The following is an 18822-nucleotide window of genomic DNA, read 5'->3' on the forward strand; positions in this document are numbered from 1 at the left end:
ACGCCATGCGCAAAGTCAAGCGTCGGTTGGAGAGGTGCAATAAAGCTTGCCGCCATTGGACTCTGGAACAGTTGAAACACGTTCTCTAGAGTGATGAATCACGCTTCACCATCTGGCTGTCCGACGGATGCCAGGATGATGCTACGTGTCTGAATGCTTAGTGCCAAGTTGAAAGTTTTTAGTGGAGGAGGAATGATGATCTGGGGTTGTTTTCTCATGGTTGGGGTTAGGCCCGCTAGTACAGCATACAATGCCATTCTAGACGTTTCTGTGCTTCCAACTTTGTGGCAACAGTTAGGGGAAGGCCATTCCTGTTTCAGCTTGACAATGCCCTTGTGCACAAAGTTTGGTCCATACAGAAATTATTTGTCTAGATTAGTGTGGAAGAACTTGACTGGCCTGCACAGAGCCCTGACCTCAACCCCATCGAACACCTTTGGGATGAATTGGAATTGCGACCGAGAGCCAGGTCTAATCGCCCAACTAATGCTCTTGTGGCTTAATGGAAGAAAATACCTTCCAACAACTAGTGGAAAGCCTTCCCAGAAGAGTGCAGGCTGTTATATCAGCAAAGGGGGGACCAACTCCATATTAATGCCTATGGTTTTGGAATGAGATGTTCATCGAGCTGGTGTCCACTGACTTGATTATGTAGTGTATGTAGGTAAGGGTAAAGTGACTAGCAGCAGCGTATGTGGCAAGTGAGAAAGTGTGGCGTCAGTGTGTGTGTGTGTGTGTGTGTGTAGGCTATGTAGTGTGTGCCTTATTGTAAGTGTGTGGGTAGAGTCCAGTGTGTGTGAAGAGTTTGTGCAAAAAAAGTGTCAATAAGGGTAGTGCGTGTAGCCATTGGATTATCTATTTAACAGTTTTATTTAGTAGTCTTATGACTTGGGGTTAGAGGATGTTCAGGGTCCTGTTGGTGCATTGGTACCGCTTGCTGTGCTGTAGCAGAGAGAACAGTCTGCAACTTGGTTGGCTGGAGTCTTTGACAATTTTTTGGGGTAGGGTTTCTCTGACACCACCTGGTATAGAGGTCCCGGATGGCAGGGAGCTTAGCCCCAGTGATGTACTAGACCGTACTCACCACACTCTGTATCGTCTTGCGTTCGGATGCCAAGCAGTTGCCATATCAAGCAGTGATTCAGCCAGTCAAGATGCTCTCGGTGGGGCAGCTGTAGATCTTTTTGAGGGCCCATGCTAAATCTTTTCAGCCTCCTGAGGGGGAATAGGCGTTGTTCCCTCTTCACGACTGTGTTGGTGTGTTTAGACTGATAGATTTTTTGTGATGTGGACACCGAGGAACTTGAGGCTCTCGACCAGCTCCACTGTTTCCTGTAGTCCAAAATCAGCTCCACACTGCACCACATTGCCAGGTCTCTCGTTGTCGTCGGGGATCAGGCCTATGACCATTGTGTCGTCGGCAAACTTAATGACCACCTGGGCGGGCCCGTCAAGAAGTCCAGGATCCAGTTGCAGAGTGAGGTGTTCAATCCCAGGAACCTTAGCTTAGTGATGAGCTTCTGGGCACTATGGTGTTGAATGCTGAGCTGTAGTCAATGAACAGCATTCTCACATTCCCTTTAGTCCAAGTGGGAAAGGGAAGTATGGAGTGCAATACAGATTGCATGATCTGTTGGGGTTGTATGTGATTTGGAGTGGGTCCAGGATGATGGTGTTGATGTGAGCCATGACCAGCCTTTCAAAGCTTTTCATGGCTACAGATGTGAGTGCTACAGGGTGTTAGTCGTTTAGACAGGTAACCTTGGTGTTCTTGGGCACAGAAACTATGGTGGTCTAATTGAAACATATATTACAGACTGGGTCAGGAAGAAGTTGAAAATGTCAGTGAAGACACTCGCCAGCACATGCTCTGAGTTCACATCGTGATAATCCATCTGGCCTTGTGAATGTTTACCTGTTAAGGGCTTACTCACCTCATCTACAGACAGCGTGATCACACCGTCATCCGGAACAGCTGGTTTCTCACTCATGGTTCAGTGTTGCCTGGCTTGATGCAATCATAGAAGGCATTTAGCTGGTCTGGTAGGCTCGTATCATTGGGCAGCTCGTGGCTGGTTTTCCTTTTGTAATCCGTGATAGTTGGCAAGCTTTGCCATAACCAACAAGCGTCAGTGCCATTGTTGTAGAATTCGACCTTAGTCCTGTATTACATGAAGGTGACAAACCATTCTCTGATAATGTTATATCACAGAATAATACTGTATATTTTTAGAATAACTTTTGGCAGCGATTACAGCAGTCTTTCTGGGTATGTCTAAGAGCTCTCCACACCTGGATTGTACAACATTTACCCATTTTTATTATTTAAACATTTCTTCAAGCTCTGTCAAATTGGTTGTTGATCATTGCTAGATAACCATGTTCAGATCTTGCCATAGACAAGTAGATGCCAAGTAGATTTGTCAAAACTGTCCACTCAGGAACATTCACTGTCTTATTTGTAAGCAATTATAGTGCAGATTTGGCCTTGTGTTTTACGTTATTGTCCTGCTGAAAGGTAATTTCATCTCCCAGTGTCTAGTGGAAAGCAGGCTGAACCAGGTATTTCTTCTAGGATATTACCTGTGCTTAGCTCTATTGCGTTTCTTTTTTTTATCCTGAAAAACTCCCCAATCCTTAATGATTACAAGCATACCCATAACATGATTCAGCTACAACTATGCTTGAAAATATGGAGAGTGGTAATGTATTGGATTTGCCCCAAACATAACACACTATCTCAGTGCTTTGTTGAAAATAGGATGCATGTTTTGGAGGAGGGCTTCCTTTTCACTCTGTAAATTAGGTTAGTGTTGTGGAATTACAACAATGTTGTTAATCCATACTCAGTTTTGTGCTGTCACAAGCATTACACTGTTAACTGTTTTAAAGTCACCATTGGCCTTCATGGTGAAATCCCTGAGTGTTTTTGTATTTATTAACTATCCCCATTAGCTGCTGCCAAGGCAGCGACTACTCTTCCTGGGGTCCAGCACATTAAGGCAGTTATATACAATAACAAATATTGCATTACTTTTCATAACTGTTCACAATACACCCTCGAGACCTCTACACCACTACCACATATCTACATTACAAAATCCATGTGGAGAGTGCGTGTGCCTGTGTGTCGCCACAATCCCGCTGTTCCATAAGGTGTATTTAATTATTTTTGTACTGATTCTACTGCTTGCATCAGATACCTGGTGTGGAATAGAGTTCCATGTAGTCATGGCTCTATGTAGTAATGTGCGCCTCCCATAGTTTCTTCTGGACTTGGGGAAGAGACCTCTGGTGGCATGTCTTGTGGGGTATTCATGGGTGTTTGAGCTTTGTGCTAGTAGTTTAAACAGCCAGTTTGGTGCGTTCAGCATGTCAATACGTCTTACAAAAACAAGTAATGATGAAGTCAATCTATTCTCCACTTTGAGCCATGAGAAATTAACATGCATATCATTGTTAGCTCTCCGTGTACATTTAAGGGCCAGCTGTGCTGCTCTGACCTAAGTCCCTCTTTGTGGCACATGATCACACGACTGGACAGAAGTCCAGGTGCGACAAAATTAGGGCCTCTATGACCTGCCGTGTTGATAGTGTTGTTAAAAAAGCAGAGCAGCGCTTTATTGTGGACAGACTTCTTCCTATCTTAGCTAGTGTTGCATCAACATGTTTTGACCATGACAGTTTACGATCCAGGGTAACTCCAAGCAGTTTAGTCACCTCAATGTCCACATTATTCATTACAAGAGTTGGTTGAGGTTTAGGGTTTAGTGAATGGTTTGTCCCAAATACGATGCTTTTAGTTTTTTAAATATTTAGGACTAACTAATTTCTTGCCTTCCATTCTGAAACTGACTGCAGTTAAGTGTTGCAGTAATTTCATTCGCTGTAGTAGCTGACTTATAAAGTGTTGGGTCATCCACATACATACACACGGGCCTTTTATTCAAAGGCATGTCATTACTAAAGATTGAAAAAAGTAAGGGGCCTAGAAAACTGCTCTGGGGAATTCCTGATTTTACCTGGATTATGTTTGAGAGGCTTCCATTAAAGAACCCCCTTTGTGTTCTGTTAGACCGGCAACTCTTTATCCACAATATAGCAGGGGGTGTAAAGCCATAACACATGTTTTTCCAGGAGCAGACTATGGTCAATAATGTCAAAAGCCGCACTGAAGTTTAACATAACGGACCCCACAATCTTTTTATCATCAATTTATCTCAGCCAATCATTTCTGTAAGGGCCGTCCGTCCATGTTGATTGTCCTTCCCTATAAGCGTGCTGAAAGTCAGTCAGTTTGTTTACTTTGGTTAGCTATTTATGCCAGTAAAGGGGACTATTATTGGGTAGCGGAAGGACTTTTGCTTCCTCCAGGCCTGAGGGCACCCACTTTCTTGTAGGCTTAGATGGAAGATATGGCAAATAGGAGTGGCAGTATTGTCTGCTGTTATCCTCAATAATTTTCCAACCAAGTTGTCAGACCCTGGTGACTTGTCATTGTTGATATACAACAATAATTGTGACCCGATTTAGGAAACTAGGCTTATGTCGCAAGTCACAACTTCACAGGAGAGCCGTTTGAGCATAACACTATTTTTTTTAAATCAAAATGCGTTTTTTGGGGGGGCTGAAATGCCTTCTCGACCATGTGAACTTTCATGTGCCTTAATAACAAACTTGTATGCCATCTGTAAATACGAATAACATTGTTAAATTACAAGCCTTGTTGGTTAAGCCACAGAAAAAGAGAGCAACCTTCCCTATAGCCATGATTGGCTGAGATAATGAGTGGTTTGGACATGCTGAGAGAGGAGTTCGGATGGGTCTAACATGTTGAAGGCTTCTGTCTATTTGCCAGGTCAGTCTGTGTTGGTAATCTTGTCGAACACAGCTTTTTTTTATGCATTGTGTAGTGGAGCTGCGTAAGTGTTGCTCTCCACTTTCTGGAGGATCAAGTTTTGAAATCAGTGGATTTAGAGTATGATAGCTAAAGAGATGGGGAAAACACCTGTCTCCGGATTACATCTTCAAACTAAGGGCAACCGTGGTATGGCATTCCTGATAGGGAGACGTGTCCATCATACATGATGATAGTCCAGCGTTAGCTAGCTACATTTTCAGATATTACACATTTCTATTTTGACAAAGTGGTTTCATTTCAAGCTAACATGTACTGTTAGCGAGCTAGTTGATGATGATCTTTTCCCAGAGCCATTCGTTAGCTAACGTTAGGTGACGTGTGTGATCTTAAATGTTGTTTACCTAGCTAGCAAGCTATATGCCTTAAGCTGGCGTGTACTGTTAGCTAGCTAGCTAACGTTAGCTGGCTGGCTCCCTAGCTGACGTTATTATTTGTATCCCAGAGCCGTTTGCTTTTCTAGGTAGAGCCTAATGTTAGCTAGCTAACATTGAACCTGGTTGATTAGCTCACAGCACTGTGGCATTGTTGGCACTATGTTCATTGTTGTTTAACTAGCTAACGTTAGCTGGCTGACTTGTTAGCTAACATTATGTGACCTGTGTACAATACCTGTTGAGTATGGCCGGTGTCAGTAAAAGTCTACAAAAAAGCGTAATGAAATTGTTGCCAACAGAGCTGGGTAGGCTGTTTTCATGCTATCCAGAGGTAAACAAATCATCGGCCAGAGCGTTAAGTGCGCTTCGATACCTAAACAAGATGGTTGGGGCTAAAGCTTAGGGTGAGGGTGTGAACGATGCTGAATGGGTAGACAAAGAAGAGCTCTCCAGTAGGTACCAAAACATTCAAAAGGCCATTTTCTCAAAAGTGAGGTTACAAGTTTATTGACTTTCAAAGAATTACTTTCCCATTGTTCCTCAAAAATGCAGTGTCTGGTATACCATTTTGTGTCTCTGAGTCTCTACTTTTATCCAATGTAATAAAAAATTAAAAAAAACACAATTTCACATTTTGCTACATAAGACCAAATCCAGGTGGTGAGTGTCAATTATTTCACCTCTTTCACAATCACTTTTCAGAATTCAAAATTACAATGCTTGTCTTTCATAATTTGGTCAGTTGTACTTGTGTAGTGTCAGAGTTTGTTGCTAGCATGTCATGCCTACGTTTGCTGACCTTCCCAATTAAATTTTTAAAAAATATGTGGGTTTTATGATGAATGAGCAATGATTCAATGAATGATGGAGTTGAGTTTGCCTTTATGCCCAACATTTTATTTAAGGTGCTCTAATGCTTTTTACTATCAGTCTGTCATTTATCTTTGTTTAATGGTTTAGTTTCTTGTTTTTATTCAGTTTAGTCACAGGATTTCTCAATTTTAAGTACGTTTGAAATCTGTTGTGTAGCCAGACTTATTTACCGTTCCTCTCAAAACCATACCACTTTTTAAATTCTACATCAATCCATGGAAATAAGCAGTTTCATAAATGTTAAGTGCAGTGTCTATTTGCTCCTCATTACACATAACAGACCAGCAAATAATTTTTACATCATCAACATAAGAATTGCTACAAAACCTTTTGCATGACCTCTTATACCTTATATTAGGCCCAGCCTTTGGAACTTTGGTTTTCCTAGATATGGCTATTATATTGTGATCACTACATACTATGGATTTGGATACTGCTTTACAACATATTTCTGCAGCATTAGTAAAGATGTGATCAATACATTTCATTAATGTGCTGTTTGTAAATACCCTGGTAGGTTGACTGATGACCTGAACCAGGTTGCAGGCACTGGTTACATTTTGAAGCTTTTTCTTGAGTGGGCAGCTTGAGGAAAACAAGTCAATATTAAGGTCACCCAGAAAATATTCCCCTCTGTTGATATCTCATACATTATAATGCATTTCTCACACATTGTACAGATTCTGACTGTTAGCACTTGGTGGTCTATAGCAGCTTCCCAGACAGAATGGGCTTTAGGTGAGGCAGGTGAACCTGTAGCCAAATTACTTTAACACTATTTAACATATCCTCTCTAAGCTTAACAGGAATGTGGCTCTGAATATAGATCGCAACACCGCTTTCTGTAGATGTTATAACCATGTATTGCTACCACTGTATTATCTAAGTGAGTTTCGGAGAGAGACAGAATATGAATGTCATCTGTTACTAGCAAGTTATTGATTTCATGCACCTTGTTCAATGTGGGCTATTGTTTGCACTTTTCTGCAATGCTTGATTGTTTTTATTGCCTTACTGGGAAGCTTATCAGAAGAAGACATGACAGTGTTATGTTTATATATTTGTTATTTATTTTTGAGTTGATAGTGCAGTGATAGCTGCACACAGTGGACTTTCTACTAGTGCACACCACCTCAGTGCTAACAGTATAAATCTGGTTCATAGGCACATGATTGCTGTATACATTAGCTGTAGGAATGACAAAGGCATTCAGGGGAGTTAGAGGGACATAAATTAGGTTACTTACATTGTGACTGCCAACGCCCATGGGATAATATACATTTGCTACAGCAGTATGGCAATGCAGTGACACAATGGTAGGGATTATCTAAACTGGGCTATCTAATTCAGGAGCCAAGATTATTTTGATACACTCCGTTATTCCTGTAGAGCATTTTCTGTTTCCAGAAGGTGTCAAAGTTTCCCATAGAAGTTATTCAAAAAGAGCTACAGTAATAGCCTGCTGAATCCTTCACACCTGCGTCCCAACGATGGTACCGGACTTGAAATAATTGGCCACTTTCGGAATCTTTCAGAGCTAGAATCAGTTCTTTAAAATTCATTTTCAGCTCTTCCGAGCTAGCCCTCTTAATGTCGTTTGACCCCACATGGACTATGACAGCGTCAGCTCCCGGCAGCTGTCACAGAACAGTCGGAAGCATCCCTGTAATGTCTTGTAGTCGTGCTTCAGGATAGCACAGGGTTTTTGCCCCGGGAATCAAGATTTTTCTTACCCTAGAGCTGCTGGTGCAATTGCTGAGGAGGTTCGGCCGTTCTTTCGCCTCAAGGGGTTTCATAAACCCCTTGATGACTGAAGGGCGGTGGGGCCCAATGGACCTGAGACAGCTCTAGTATCCATTGTGGATGAGGAATGTGCCGGAGTCTTAAGACAGCCTCACTGGCCTAATGAGGGGGTGAGCTCTGAAGATCTGAACCCGAGGTAGAAGCCACCAGAGATGGAGACAGAATAGAGGACAAAGGCGCAGGTACCCCTGGATCCGATCTCAAATCGAAAGCACCCAAGGAAGAAGGCTCCGGAACATCTGGATCCAGTGCGGTGAAGCTGTTTCTCGTCTGTGTCCGGGCTTACCTTCACCGAGGAGGCCCCAGCTGTGTTCGACGTCCATGGCGAGAGACATCTATCTCTATGGCAAGTTTGTAGGGCAGAGAGCAGGAACTTCGACCAAGTCATCCAGGACAGGAGCATCCCATTAACTCCATTCTTCAAGGAAGGGAGGGATCCCTGCAGAGGCACGGTGGCGACACTTCCATCAGGCCAGAGCGGCGTCCGGCTACTGGGGTCGAAGAGAAAGGAAAACGTAGGCGGGCGTAAATTCCCAGTAGCTTGTGTAAGTTCGCTAAGAGTAGCTACTTCGCCCCTATAGTCCTCTGAAAGCAAACAGTTGCTACATTGAAAGTTCAGGCTTTCCATATTGTCCCTGAATAAAGCAAAATTAACAACTCCTGCAGCGTTGAAAATGTTTGTTAGCATCCTCCGTTTGAGGCTATAGGCTAGCTAGCCTAGCTAAGCTAGATGGGCTTCCTTGTCTCAACTTAGCCATGTAATTCTCTTTTGGACATCTAAAACGTCAGGCGAATAAAGCACTTCCTCTGGCAACTGAGTTAGGAAGGACGCCTGTATCTTTGTAGTAACTGGGTGTATTGATGCATACCATCCAGTGTAATTAACTTCACTGTGCTCAGAGATATTTAATGCCTGCTTTTTATTTATTTTTACTTTTATATTTTTTTATCTACCAATGGATGCCCTTCTTTGCGAGGCATTGGGAAAAACTCCCTGGTCTTTGTGGTTGAATCTGTGCTAGAAATTCACTGCTCAACTGAAGGGCTTTACATGTGTGGGGTACAGAGATGAGGTAGTCATTCAAAAGTTATGTTAAACACTATTGCACATTTTTACTCCTGAACTTATTTAGGTTTGCCATAAGAAAGGGGTTCAATACTTATTAACTCAAAACATTTAATAAAAAAACGACATAATTCCACTTTGAACATATGAAGATAGTGTGTGTGTGTATGGGCCAGTGACGACATCTCATTTAAATCAATTTTAAACTCTGGCTGTAACACATTAAATTGAAAAACTCAGGGAGTGTGAATACTTTCTGAAGGCACTATATCGGGCATTCCTCCAGAAACCACAGCGTGCTGTCCCTTTCTAGGATTATGACCCTGGCTAACTCTGCAATTAAAGCCCAAGTGGATAACAGCAGGCTCGTCTCACGCTCCCCTTCTATCCTGAACCCAATTTCCCCTACATACTTCAGCCCCAGCAAATCCATTCAGGCTCTGCTTAGGGTCCCTTCTGTTGCTCTCAGTGTACTGATGAGACAGACAAATGAACATTTTTTTCCAGCTCTAAATCACCCTGAGAATTGATTGTACTACAGCCAGTGCTCTCTCGAAGCCTGAGACATGGCTATAATGGTACTTCGGCTGTGGATGGATGAGAGATTGGATTGTTGCTCTGGTACCGTTTGCACGGTACTAAGCCGGGCCAAGCTCTGCTGAGCTGGCCTGGTTACACATTAACCATAGTTACTGGAACCATGCCCGGAATTGACAATGTGAAAATAAAATATCAGAGCCAGCAGAGTATGGTTCGGGTCAAGATGGTACTGTGAAAAGGGTGTGCCTATACGCTAGCCCAGGCTGCAGCCTACTTTCCCCCTCTTCTGAGCTGCTACTTTAGGATAATTTGCTAGCTTTTTTTTTTTTTTTCACTCTTCATTTTTATTTTTTATTTAACGAGGCTCACTACCTGAAGTGAAAGTTTTGAACACTTGCAGATTTAGGTTTTGCTGTAAGTCCTGGCAGTGTCTCGTTCCATATTTTCTTATTTCTCCCTCTAATTTCCATCAGACATGGTTCATTGTCTTTATTTGAATGGATTACACAATGTCAACTCATTGACTGCCCAGCCTCAGTTGAAATTAACAAGGACTGACACCAAAATCCCAATGATCCCATTGACCTTACTGTACATAGGCCCAACCCAGGTAGGGGCTCAGCTCTGAATAGGCCGTTAGACAGTAGAGGGAAGGGAAACGAGCAGACTTCTGATTTAACCTATAAGATTTATTACTAAGATTTCTTATCGTCATCAGCTTGGCCTAGTTTTCACCAGTCACCCTGTGTGTTGGACGCAGTGATGTGAAAGTGTTAACAGTACCATCTCACAAGTTTAAACCCATTGTGTGCTAACCTGTCATGGCTGATCAGCTCAGGCTTCATGACATGGAGCTATGTCAGGAATGTGAAGATAGGAGTTCACCGTCTACCTGAGACTATGCTCAGTCTAATTGCTTTGCTTCCCAAGCTATGGTGTTTAATTTTGATGACCTGGTTTATCTAGTTTATGACCACCCGCCTATCAATTACGTAGATGGATCGCTCATCGACCTGAAAAAAGCTCTGCTTTGTTTCCATTGACAATTCAGAATTTGATGAAGTTGAATCGTATCAACCAGTCTGTAGAAGATTCCAGGTGAACCACTGTATTTTTCACTGTAATGTAACGGCTGGTCTATTGGCTTCCACTGTAGGGCACTAACAGATACCCTGATCAACCCCCTGGAGCTGAAGATTGAGGAGTGGAAGAAGGTGGCCAGTCAGTTGGACAAGGACCATGCCAAAGGTAGGAGACCGTACATACACAAATAGGCATACATACATACAATTATGACAAGTCTGAGTTATCCGACTCAGTTCACTGAGACATAAAATCCTCATTGCTTCCCAATGCAGAATACAAGAAGGCCAGAGCAGACATAAAGAAGAAATCCTCAGATACAATCAAGCTGCAGAAGAAGGTTAAGAAAGGTAAGGGTGTCTGTTTCTAACTCTCTAAGTAATGTGTGATGTGACACTCTCTCCCAGATAAGAGAGAACACCCTTGGCAATGTGGCCTAAGTGTTTGGGGGGGGGGGGGGGATTACACCTAAATATAAAGTGTGATTCTGAGCAGTGGAATAGTCATTACCGAGGTTCAGGTTACCTTAACACAGCTGGCTTTGTGAAAGGAGACAATGTGGTTTGTCCACACCCGCAGCTGTTACGGTGCCCCTCTTCGCCAATCCATCTCACCACACCTTCAATGTTCCTCTTCCGTACATGGTATCGTTTCAGCCAGGTTATGGTTGTGTAGCTCTAGCTGAGGTCTCCGTAGTGAGAGGCTGTAAAGATAAATACATTTTTCCCAGATGTAAAATTCTATGACAATAACAACAATCTTACCTTGTTAGTTAGCAAAAAGCTTAAACGCGATAATCCACCTCCCCATTATGACTTTTATACCATTTTTTGCGAGGCGTTGGAAAACCTCCCTGGTCTTTGTGATTGAATCTGTGTTTGAAATTCACTGCTCAACTGAACGACCTTACAGATAATTATATGTGTGGTGTACAGAGATGACGTAGTCATTCAAAAATCATGTTTAACACTATTGCATACAGAGTGAGTCCATACCACTTGTGGGACTTGCTAAGCACATTTTTACTCCTGAACTAATTTAGGCTTTCCATAAGAAAGGTGTTGAGGACTTATTGACTCTTTCAACGTTTCAAAAAAGATTCCACTTTGATTAGCAATTTAATTTTTAATTCAGGCTGTAACACAACAAAATGTGAGGGTGTGAATAGTTTCTGAAGGCGCGCACACGGTACATTATCTAGCTAATTTATTGAGAACATAGGTAATTTACAGAATTACTTTTAACTGGAGATGGTCATTCTAATATAGGCTTTTACAATATGCTACAACAAATTCTAGAACATTGTTCTTGAATTTGACAGACTAACGATTTTTGTCTATTGAACAAAGAACTAGAGATTTTGGGCTGTGTTGAAACATTAGTCTTTGGCACCCTGGCACTGTAAATGCTTAACCTGAGCACCAGTTGAAAAAGCTTTGCTTCAAGTCCTTAGGAAACTGTGCAATGTTTTTTTCATGTATTGTTTCATACATTGTTAGCCCAGAAAACCTTAAGCGTCATTACATACAGCCGGGAAGAACTATTGGATGTCAGCACTTACCAGCACTACGACTTTTCCAAAGCGATGCATACAAGGCCCTCCCCCGCCCTCCTTTTGGCAAATCTGACCATGACTCCATCTTGTTGGAAAACAGGAAGCGTCCGTGCTTAGGTATATCCAACACTGGTCTAACCAATCGAATTCCACGCTTCAAGATTGCTTGAATCCATATGTTTTGGGTAGCCTCAGACAATAACATTGATGTATACACTGACTCGGTGAGCGAGTTTATAAGGAAGTGTATAGGAGATGTTGTACCCACAGTGACTATTAAAACCTTCCCTATCCAGAAACTGTGGATTGATGGCAGCATTTGCGCAAAACTGAAAGCACGTACCACCGCATTTAATCATGGCAAGGCGACCGGAAACATGGCTGAATACTAACTGTGTAGTTATTCCCTCCGCAAGGCAATCAAACAAGCAATGCGTCAGTATAGAGAAAGTGGAGATGCAATTCAACGGCTCAAACACAAGACGTTTGTGGCAGGGTCTACAGACAATCACGGATTACGAAAAGAAAACCAGCCCTGTCGTGGACATCGACATCTTGCTCCCAGACAAATTAAACAACTTCTTTGCGCGCTTTGAGGACAATGCAGTGTCAACAACACAGCCCGCTACCAAAGACTGTGGCCTCTCCTTCTCCTTGGCCGACATGAGTATAACATTTAAACGTGTTAACCCTCGCAAGGCTGCCGATCCTAGCCGCTTCTCCAGTGCATGCTCAGACCAGCTGGCTGGTGTGATTATGGACATATTCAATCAATCCCTATCCCAGTCTGCTGTCCCCACATGCTTCAAGATAGCTTTCTTGGGACAGGAACAATGGTGGCCAAGGTAACTGAACTAAATGACTTTCGCCCTATAGCACTCACTTCTGTCATCATGAAGTGCTTTGAGAGACCAGTCAAGGATCATATCACCTCCACCTTACCTGACACCCTAGACCCACTCCATTTTGCTTACCACCCCAATAGGTCCACAGACGACGCAATCGCCATCACACTGCACACTGCCCTATCCCATCTGGATAAGAGATTACCATCAGGTGTGTCCACATTGACACAGAATTGGTGCCCGAACAGGGACTTGAAAAGAAACACCCATGACACCATCCACACAAGGTTGAATCATGTCTTTTGTTGGAACCCCATACTGTGTCAATGTGGACACACCTGATGGTAATCATGTTCGAGATTCTTTCATTGTGGAAGGACTCGATGAACTAATGGAGTTGGATAGCACTGCCCCTAATCCCCAGGCTTCTGGCTCACCTATAACATCTCCACCATTACCCTCTCCTCAAACCCTTCCGGTTACCCTGTCCAGAGAGACTGGGAGAGGTGTCTCTGTGATCACTGGACAACTGGAACATCAATGGACACACACCAATCATAGTTTGACAATGCAGGAGAATGCCATTCGCAAACTCAGTGAATGTGTGGAGGCTCATCAGACAGATGTGCAGAGGAGGTTGGATTACCTTCCCTGTCAAATGGAGGAAAACCAACAACAAATTGTTCAGAGACAGAAATATTTACAAAATTCTCTGAAGCAGGATATTCAAGGAAAACTGCACCGGTTCAAAACACAAATGGAAACTAACCATCAAGTCATACTCTTTCTTGAGGACGAACAAAAACAGAGAGCAGAGGAGTCAGCCTCTGTTGTGAAGGGAGTGTGTTCTTATCTGAAGGAAGTTATGGAGGACATGAAGAACTCTCTCACAGGGGAACTACGATTTTTGATTGAACAGACTCAAAAGGACATCGTTAATGAGATGGAAAAAGCACAGAAGGCCACAGACCTTCAACTGGAAGGGCTGCACCAGGAGGTAATGCAGTGCTTTTCCCTTCTGGACAAATCTTCTCCACCTCTGCCACTGGCTTGGCCAGTAATGGAATAGGAACAGGTAGCACTACAAAAACCCCTCTGGAGATACTGTTAAACAACAGAACTCCCGCTGCCACTGTCATGTCTCCTCTAGAGCGCTCCCTCCCTATAAAACTACTTTTCCCCACTTTTGGCAGCCCAGAAGATGATGTTGATCCACTGTTTTTCTTATCTAAGTGTAATGATTTTCTTTCTATCCGGCCCCTTACTGACTTGGAGGTTCTTGCCACCCTCCGCAGTGTTCTCCATGGTACAGCAAGAGACTGGTGGGAGATAGCCCGTGAACATGTGTCAACCTGGGAGGAGTTTCAAAAAATATTCCTCTTAGCCTTCCTTTCAGAGGACTATGGGGATGAACTGGCGGAACGTGTTCGTAACAGAGTCCAGGGTGAAGCAGAGCCAATACGGGACTTTGCCTTCTCCTATCGAGTTCTATGTAGGAGATGGAAGGCTGACATTACTGAGCAGGAGATGGTCAAACTCCTTCTTAAGAACATGGTTCCCCGCCTTGCTAGTCAACTTTAAGAACGTGTGCAAAATGTGGATGATCTGGTGCGTCTTGGGACTCAGTTTGAGAAGGACTGGAAGCACCACCTCCAAACTAAAAACCCGGTTCCCTCATCCCAGTATACCAATAACTCTCCTGGGGCTAAACCGTCTCAGATATTTGTACCCAAGATCCAGGACAAAAGTCCAGTTATGTGTTGGAGGTGTAAAGTCCAACATCCTCCAGATTCTTGCCCACTCTATGTCCAGCGTCAGGATTCAGGAAAAGGTCAGAAAGGACCGAAGACTGAAAGTCTACACAGGCGTGGTGGCTTGCATACAATTGGGTCAGCCTTAATGCCCACCATGAAGCCTTTAGACAGCACAGCTAGCGGTCTTATTCCTATTCCGCAACAACTATTGGTTCCTCTGACTGTTAGGAACTGGAGAGGGAAGGCCATAATCGACACAGGGGCATCTTACACCCTGATGCAAGAGGCCCTGTGGCAGAACATGGCATTACCTCATGACGAGCTACGAACATGGGAGGAGGGATCATTGTACTTGGCCAATGGAGAACCTACCACTCCCTTGGGCTGGATTAGTATAATAATAAAACTGCATAGTGAGACTATTAACCTTCCTGTGGCTATTCTTGCAGATTCAAGCCTTGCATTTGCTGTAGTCCTTGGCCTAGACTTCCTGTTCTTCAGTGGACTGAACATCTCGATGTCCGAACCCTCCTATCGGCTGCACTCTGACTATTCTCAGCCTCATCCATTTCAACCTGGCAATGCACTGATTTCAGGTTGGAGCCTGCTACATTATGCAGAGTCCGGACAAGGTCAAGTCAGACAGAGAAAATATAAAGAGACAAAGACAAAAACATGTTCCACCAGTGAAGTCTGAGAACCCAACTATCAACCTGATTACCGCCGGACACCCCCTTCTATCCGAGAGCAAAAGCAAACCTGATGCTGATTTCTACATCAAACAAGCGGTGCAACAGGCATGTCTGTCGGATGATGAAAGGTGGCAGCTATCCCAGATGTTGGACGTGAACAGTGAGGTCTGGACTCTTACACTCGGCCGTACAACCGTCTTCAAACACAAAATCTATACCCAGCATGAGGTCCCCATTAAGCAGCGTCCCTACAGGCTGTCCCCCGCCAAACTGGCAATTCTCAACGAACAGCTCAAAAGCATGTTGGAGAATGGAATTGTGGAACCTTCTTTTTCCGGATGGGCTTCTCCGGTTGTCCTGATTCCTAAGAAAGATGGTGGATATCGATTCTGTGTGGACTACAGGAAGCCGAATGCCATAACAGAAAGTGATGCCTACCCTCTACCAAACATAAATGACATACTGGAATCTCTGGCAGGAGCATCCATCTTTAGTAATCTGGATCTGAACAGTGGCTATTGGCAGGTGTCAATGGATCACGCTAGTCAGGACAAGACTGCCTTTGTCACCCCTGCTGGTTTGTACTCCTTCAAAGTCATGCCTTTTGGTTTGAAGAATGCTCCAGCAACCTTCCAAAGGTTGATGGAGACTGTCCTGGGAGATCTGAGGGGTAGAAATTGTCTTGTTTATCTGGATGACATCATAATCTACTCCTCCTCTGTTGCGGATCATCTGCAAGACATTCAGTCCGTCTTCGGCAGACTAAAGGCTGCAGGTTTGACCTTGAACTTGAAGAAGTGTCGTTTCTGTCTGCCAGAACTCAAGTTCCTTGGTCATGTGGTTAATGCTGAAGGTATCCATGCAGATCCAGCCAAAGTTGCAGCCGTGCAGGAATTCCCAATTCCCACATCCCTCAAGGCTGTTCAGCGGTTTCTGGGTATGGCTGGATGGTACCACAGGTTTGTGCCTGATTTTTCAAAGGTAGCCGAACCCCTCAACCACCTTAAGAAGAAAGGTGTGAAATTCCAATGGACCCCTGCATGCCAAGGTGCATTTGAAGCACTCAAAAACAGTCTAATTACTCCTCCAGTGCTTGGACATCCTAACCTGAATGCTCATTTCATTGTGTACACGGATGCAAGTCAAACAGGACTTGGAGCAGTCTTGGCTCAACAAACAGGACTTGGAACAGAAGAAGTTCTTGCCTATGCAAGTCGCACCCTTAATTCAGCCGAGAGGAATTATTCAACGACTGAAAGGGAGTGCCTCGCTGTGGTCTGGGCTTTGGAGAAATGGAGCTACTACTTGGAGGCAAAGATCTTCACCGTTGTCACAGACCATGCTGCTCTGCAGTGGGTTATGGCATCAGGCAAGACCAACAGCCGTCTTATTCGCTGGTCTATCAGATTGCAGAAGTTTGACTTCATCATTGAGTATCGCAAAGGAAAACTGAACGTTGTACCAGATGCCCTTTCTCGGATTACAGAGACTGCCAATGTTTGTCCTCCCTTGTGCAGTACTTATACTACCGCTAAATGTCTGGATGATTCCTTTCCTCTGGATGATGAGTGTATGGAGAGCACAGCAGAAGGATGCTGCCATCATGGCGATCCACAAGAGTCTGTCTGAAGAAGACTCCAAGAGTCGCTTCAATGATAAGTATAGCATAATTCAGGATAAAGTGTATCGAAAAACTCCAAGAGAAGATGGAATACACAGCACCCATTATCGCGTCTTCATTCCCTCTACATTGTGTGACCAGATAATCCAAGCTTATCATGCCAATCCCATGAGTGGCCATCTTGGAGTTTTTAAAACTTATCGAAGACTACAAGAGGTGGTTTACTGGCCAGGCATGTGGGTTGATACCCGGAAGTTTGTACAGCAGTGTGAAGTCTGCCAGAAATACAAACCAGACATTGGCAGACCTGCCGGGAAAATGCAGCAGACCGTAGTGAACCATCCAAATGAAATGTTGGGAATTGACCTCATGGGACCTTTTCCTCCCAGCCGGGGGAATGAATTTTTATTGGTGGTAGTGGACTACTACACACACTGGGTGGAGTTGTTTCCCCTCCGCAAAGCCACTGCATCAGCCATTGCTCTAATTCTGCGAAGGGAGGTTTTTACCAGATTCGGGAATTCCCGACCAAATCCTCTCTGACCGAGGTCCGCAGTTCATATCAGGAATATACAAAGAGCTCTGTACCTACTGGGGTGTAATTGCCAAGCTGACCACAGCCTACCATCCTCAGACCAACCTGACCGAGAGGGTAAACCGAACCCTGAAGGGGATGTTTGCTTCATTCGTGGGGGATCAGCACACAAGGTGGGATCAGCATCTTCCAGAATTTCGCTTTGCACTGAACTCTGCCGTGCAGGAGACTTCTGGGGTCACTCCCGCCGAACTCCACCTGGGAAGACCACTAAAAGGTCCAATGGACAGGGTCTTGCAAAGTTCGAATGTTTCACCTGACTGCCCAGCGTTTGATGCTGTACAACACCACCACACCTTGCTAGCCAGAGTGAAGGCCAGCAAAACCAAAGCCAAACAACGACAGCTGAGAAACTATGACAAACATAGACAAGACGTGTGTTTTCCACCCCAGTCTCGTGTCTAGGTACGTTCACATCATCTGTCAAAGGCATCTAAGAAGTTCACTGCCAAGCTAGCTTTGAGATGGAAAGGTCCATACCGTGTAGTGCAGCAGTTGGGACCAGTGAACTACTTGGTCTGTTTGGAGGACACTGGGGAAGATGTCCGGACAGTGCATGTTGTTGACCTAAAGCCCTGCTACCCTACGGCAGAAGAGCTGGATCGCAGGCAAAAGCAAAACCTGCAGGACCTCTTTGTGGAGGACTCTGAGGAGGACTTCCCTGGTTTTGTGTAGCAGGAATATGAACCTGTCAAAGCCTGCATCCTCTCTGTTTCTACAGGCATTGATTTTCATGGGGGGAGGAGTGTGGCGAAATCTGCACGGAGCCTTCACCGTGCACTGCCACTTTAAGAGCGCATGAGCAGTAAGGAAGGAGGAAATGAAGAGAGCTCATTCAGCTCTTTGGGGAGGGGCTCTTTGGTGGCGCGACAGTTTGATTGTGTGTGCTGTGCTGCAGAAGTTTTGTTTGTTTTCAGCGTGTGTAGTTTATAGAGTGTTTAACTCAATCATCGGTGTAATCGCTCTAGGTCGTGGTTGTTTTCGTTTGGGACCACGCCCGTTATGGATCGCATGGATTAGTAGCAACATTGTTGCGAAGCTTTAACATACAAACCAACAAACCATCGGACAGTCAGACAGTACACCTGCACGCCTGAAGA

The 18822-nt window shown here is 44.1% G+C and overlaps 2 protein-coding genes across 3 annotated transcripts in view; one reads left to right on the forward strand and one right to left on the reverse strand.

Moving 5' to 3' along the window:
• The window catches only part of LOC139412583 (RNA-binding protein Raly-like), a 190527-nt gene that overhangs the window by 159359 nt on the left and 12346 nt on the right, over positions 1 to 18822 (reverse strand). The window contains exon 2 of the mRNA XM_071159294.1: positions 11186 to 11363. The gene's annotated coding sequence lies outside the window, so the exon portion shown is untranslated. The remainder of the gene's footprint in view (positions 1 to 11185; positions 11364 to 18822) is intronic.
• LOC139413186 (protein MTSS 2-like) overlaps positions 1 to 18822 on the forward strand; it is a 124184-nt gene that overhangs the window by 59182 nt on the left and 46180 nt on the right. For both annotated transcript variants that reach the window (XM_071160284.1, XM_071160285.1), the window contains exons 5-6: positions 10734 to 10825; positions 10936 to 11010. In XM_071160284.1, the coding sequence (XP_071016385.1) occupies positions 10734 to 10825; positions 10936 to 11010 (167 nt within the window). The remainder of the gene's footprint in view (positions 1 to 10733; positions 10826 to 10935; positions 11011 to 18822) is intronic.

The sequence above is a fragment of the Oncorhynchus clarkii genome, chromosome 7, assembly GCF_045791955.1.
Source record: "Oncorhynchus clarkii lewisi isolate Uvic-CL-2024 chromosome 7, UVic_Ocla_1.0, whole genome shotgun sequence".
Lineage (NCBI taxonomy): Eukaryota > Metazoa > Chordata > Actinopteri > Salmoniformes > Salmonidae > Oncorhynchus > Oncorhynchus clarkii.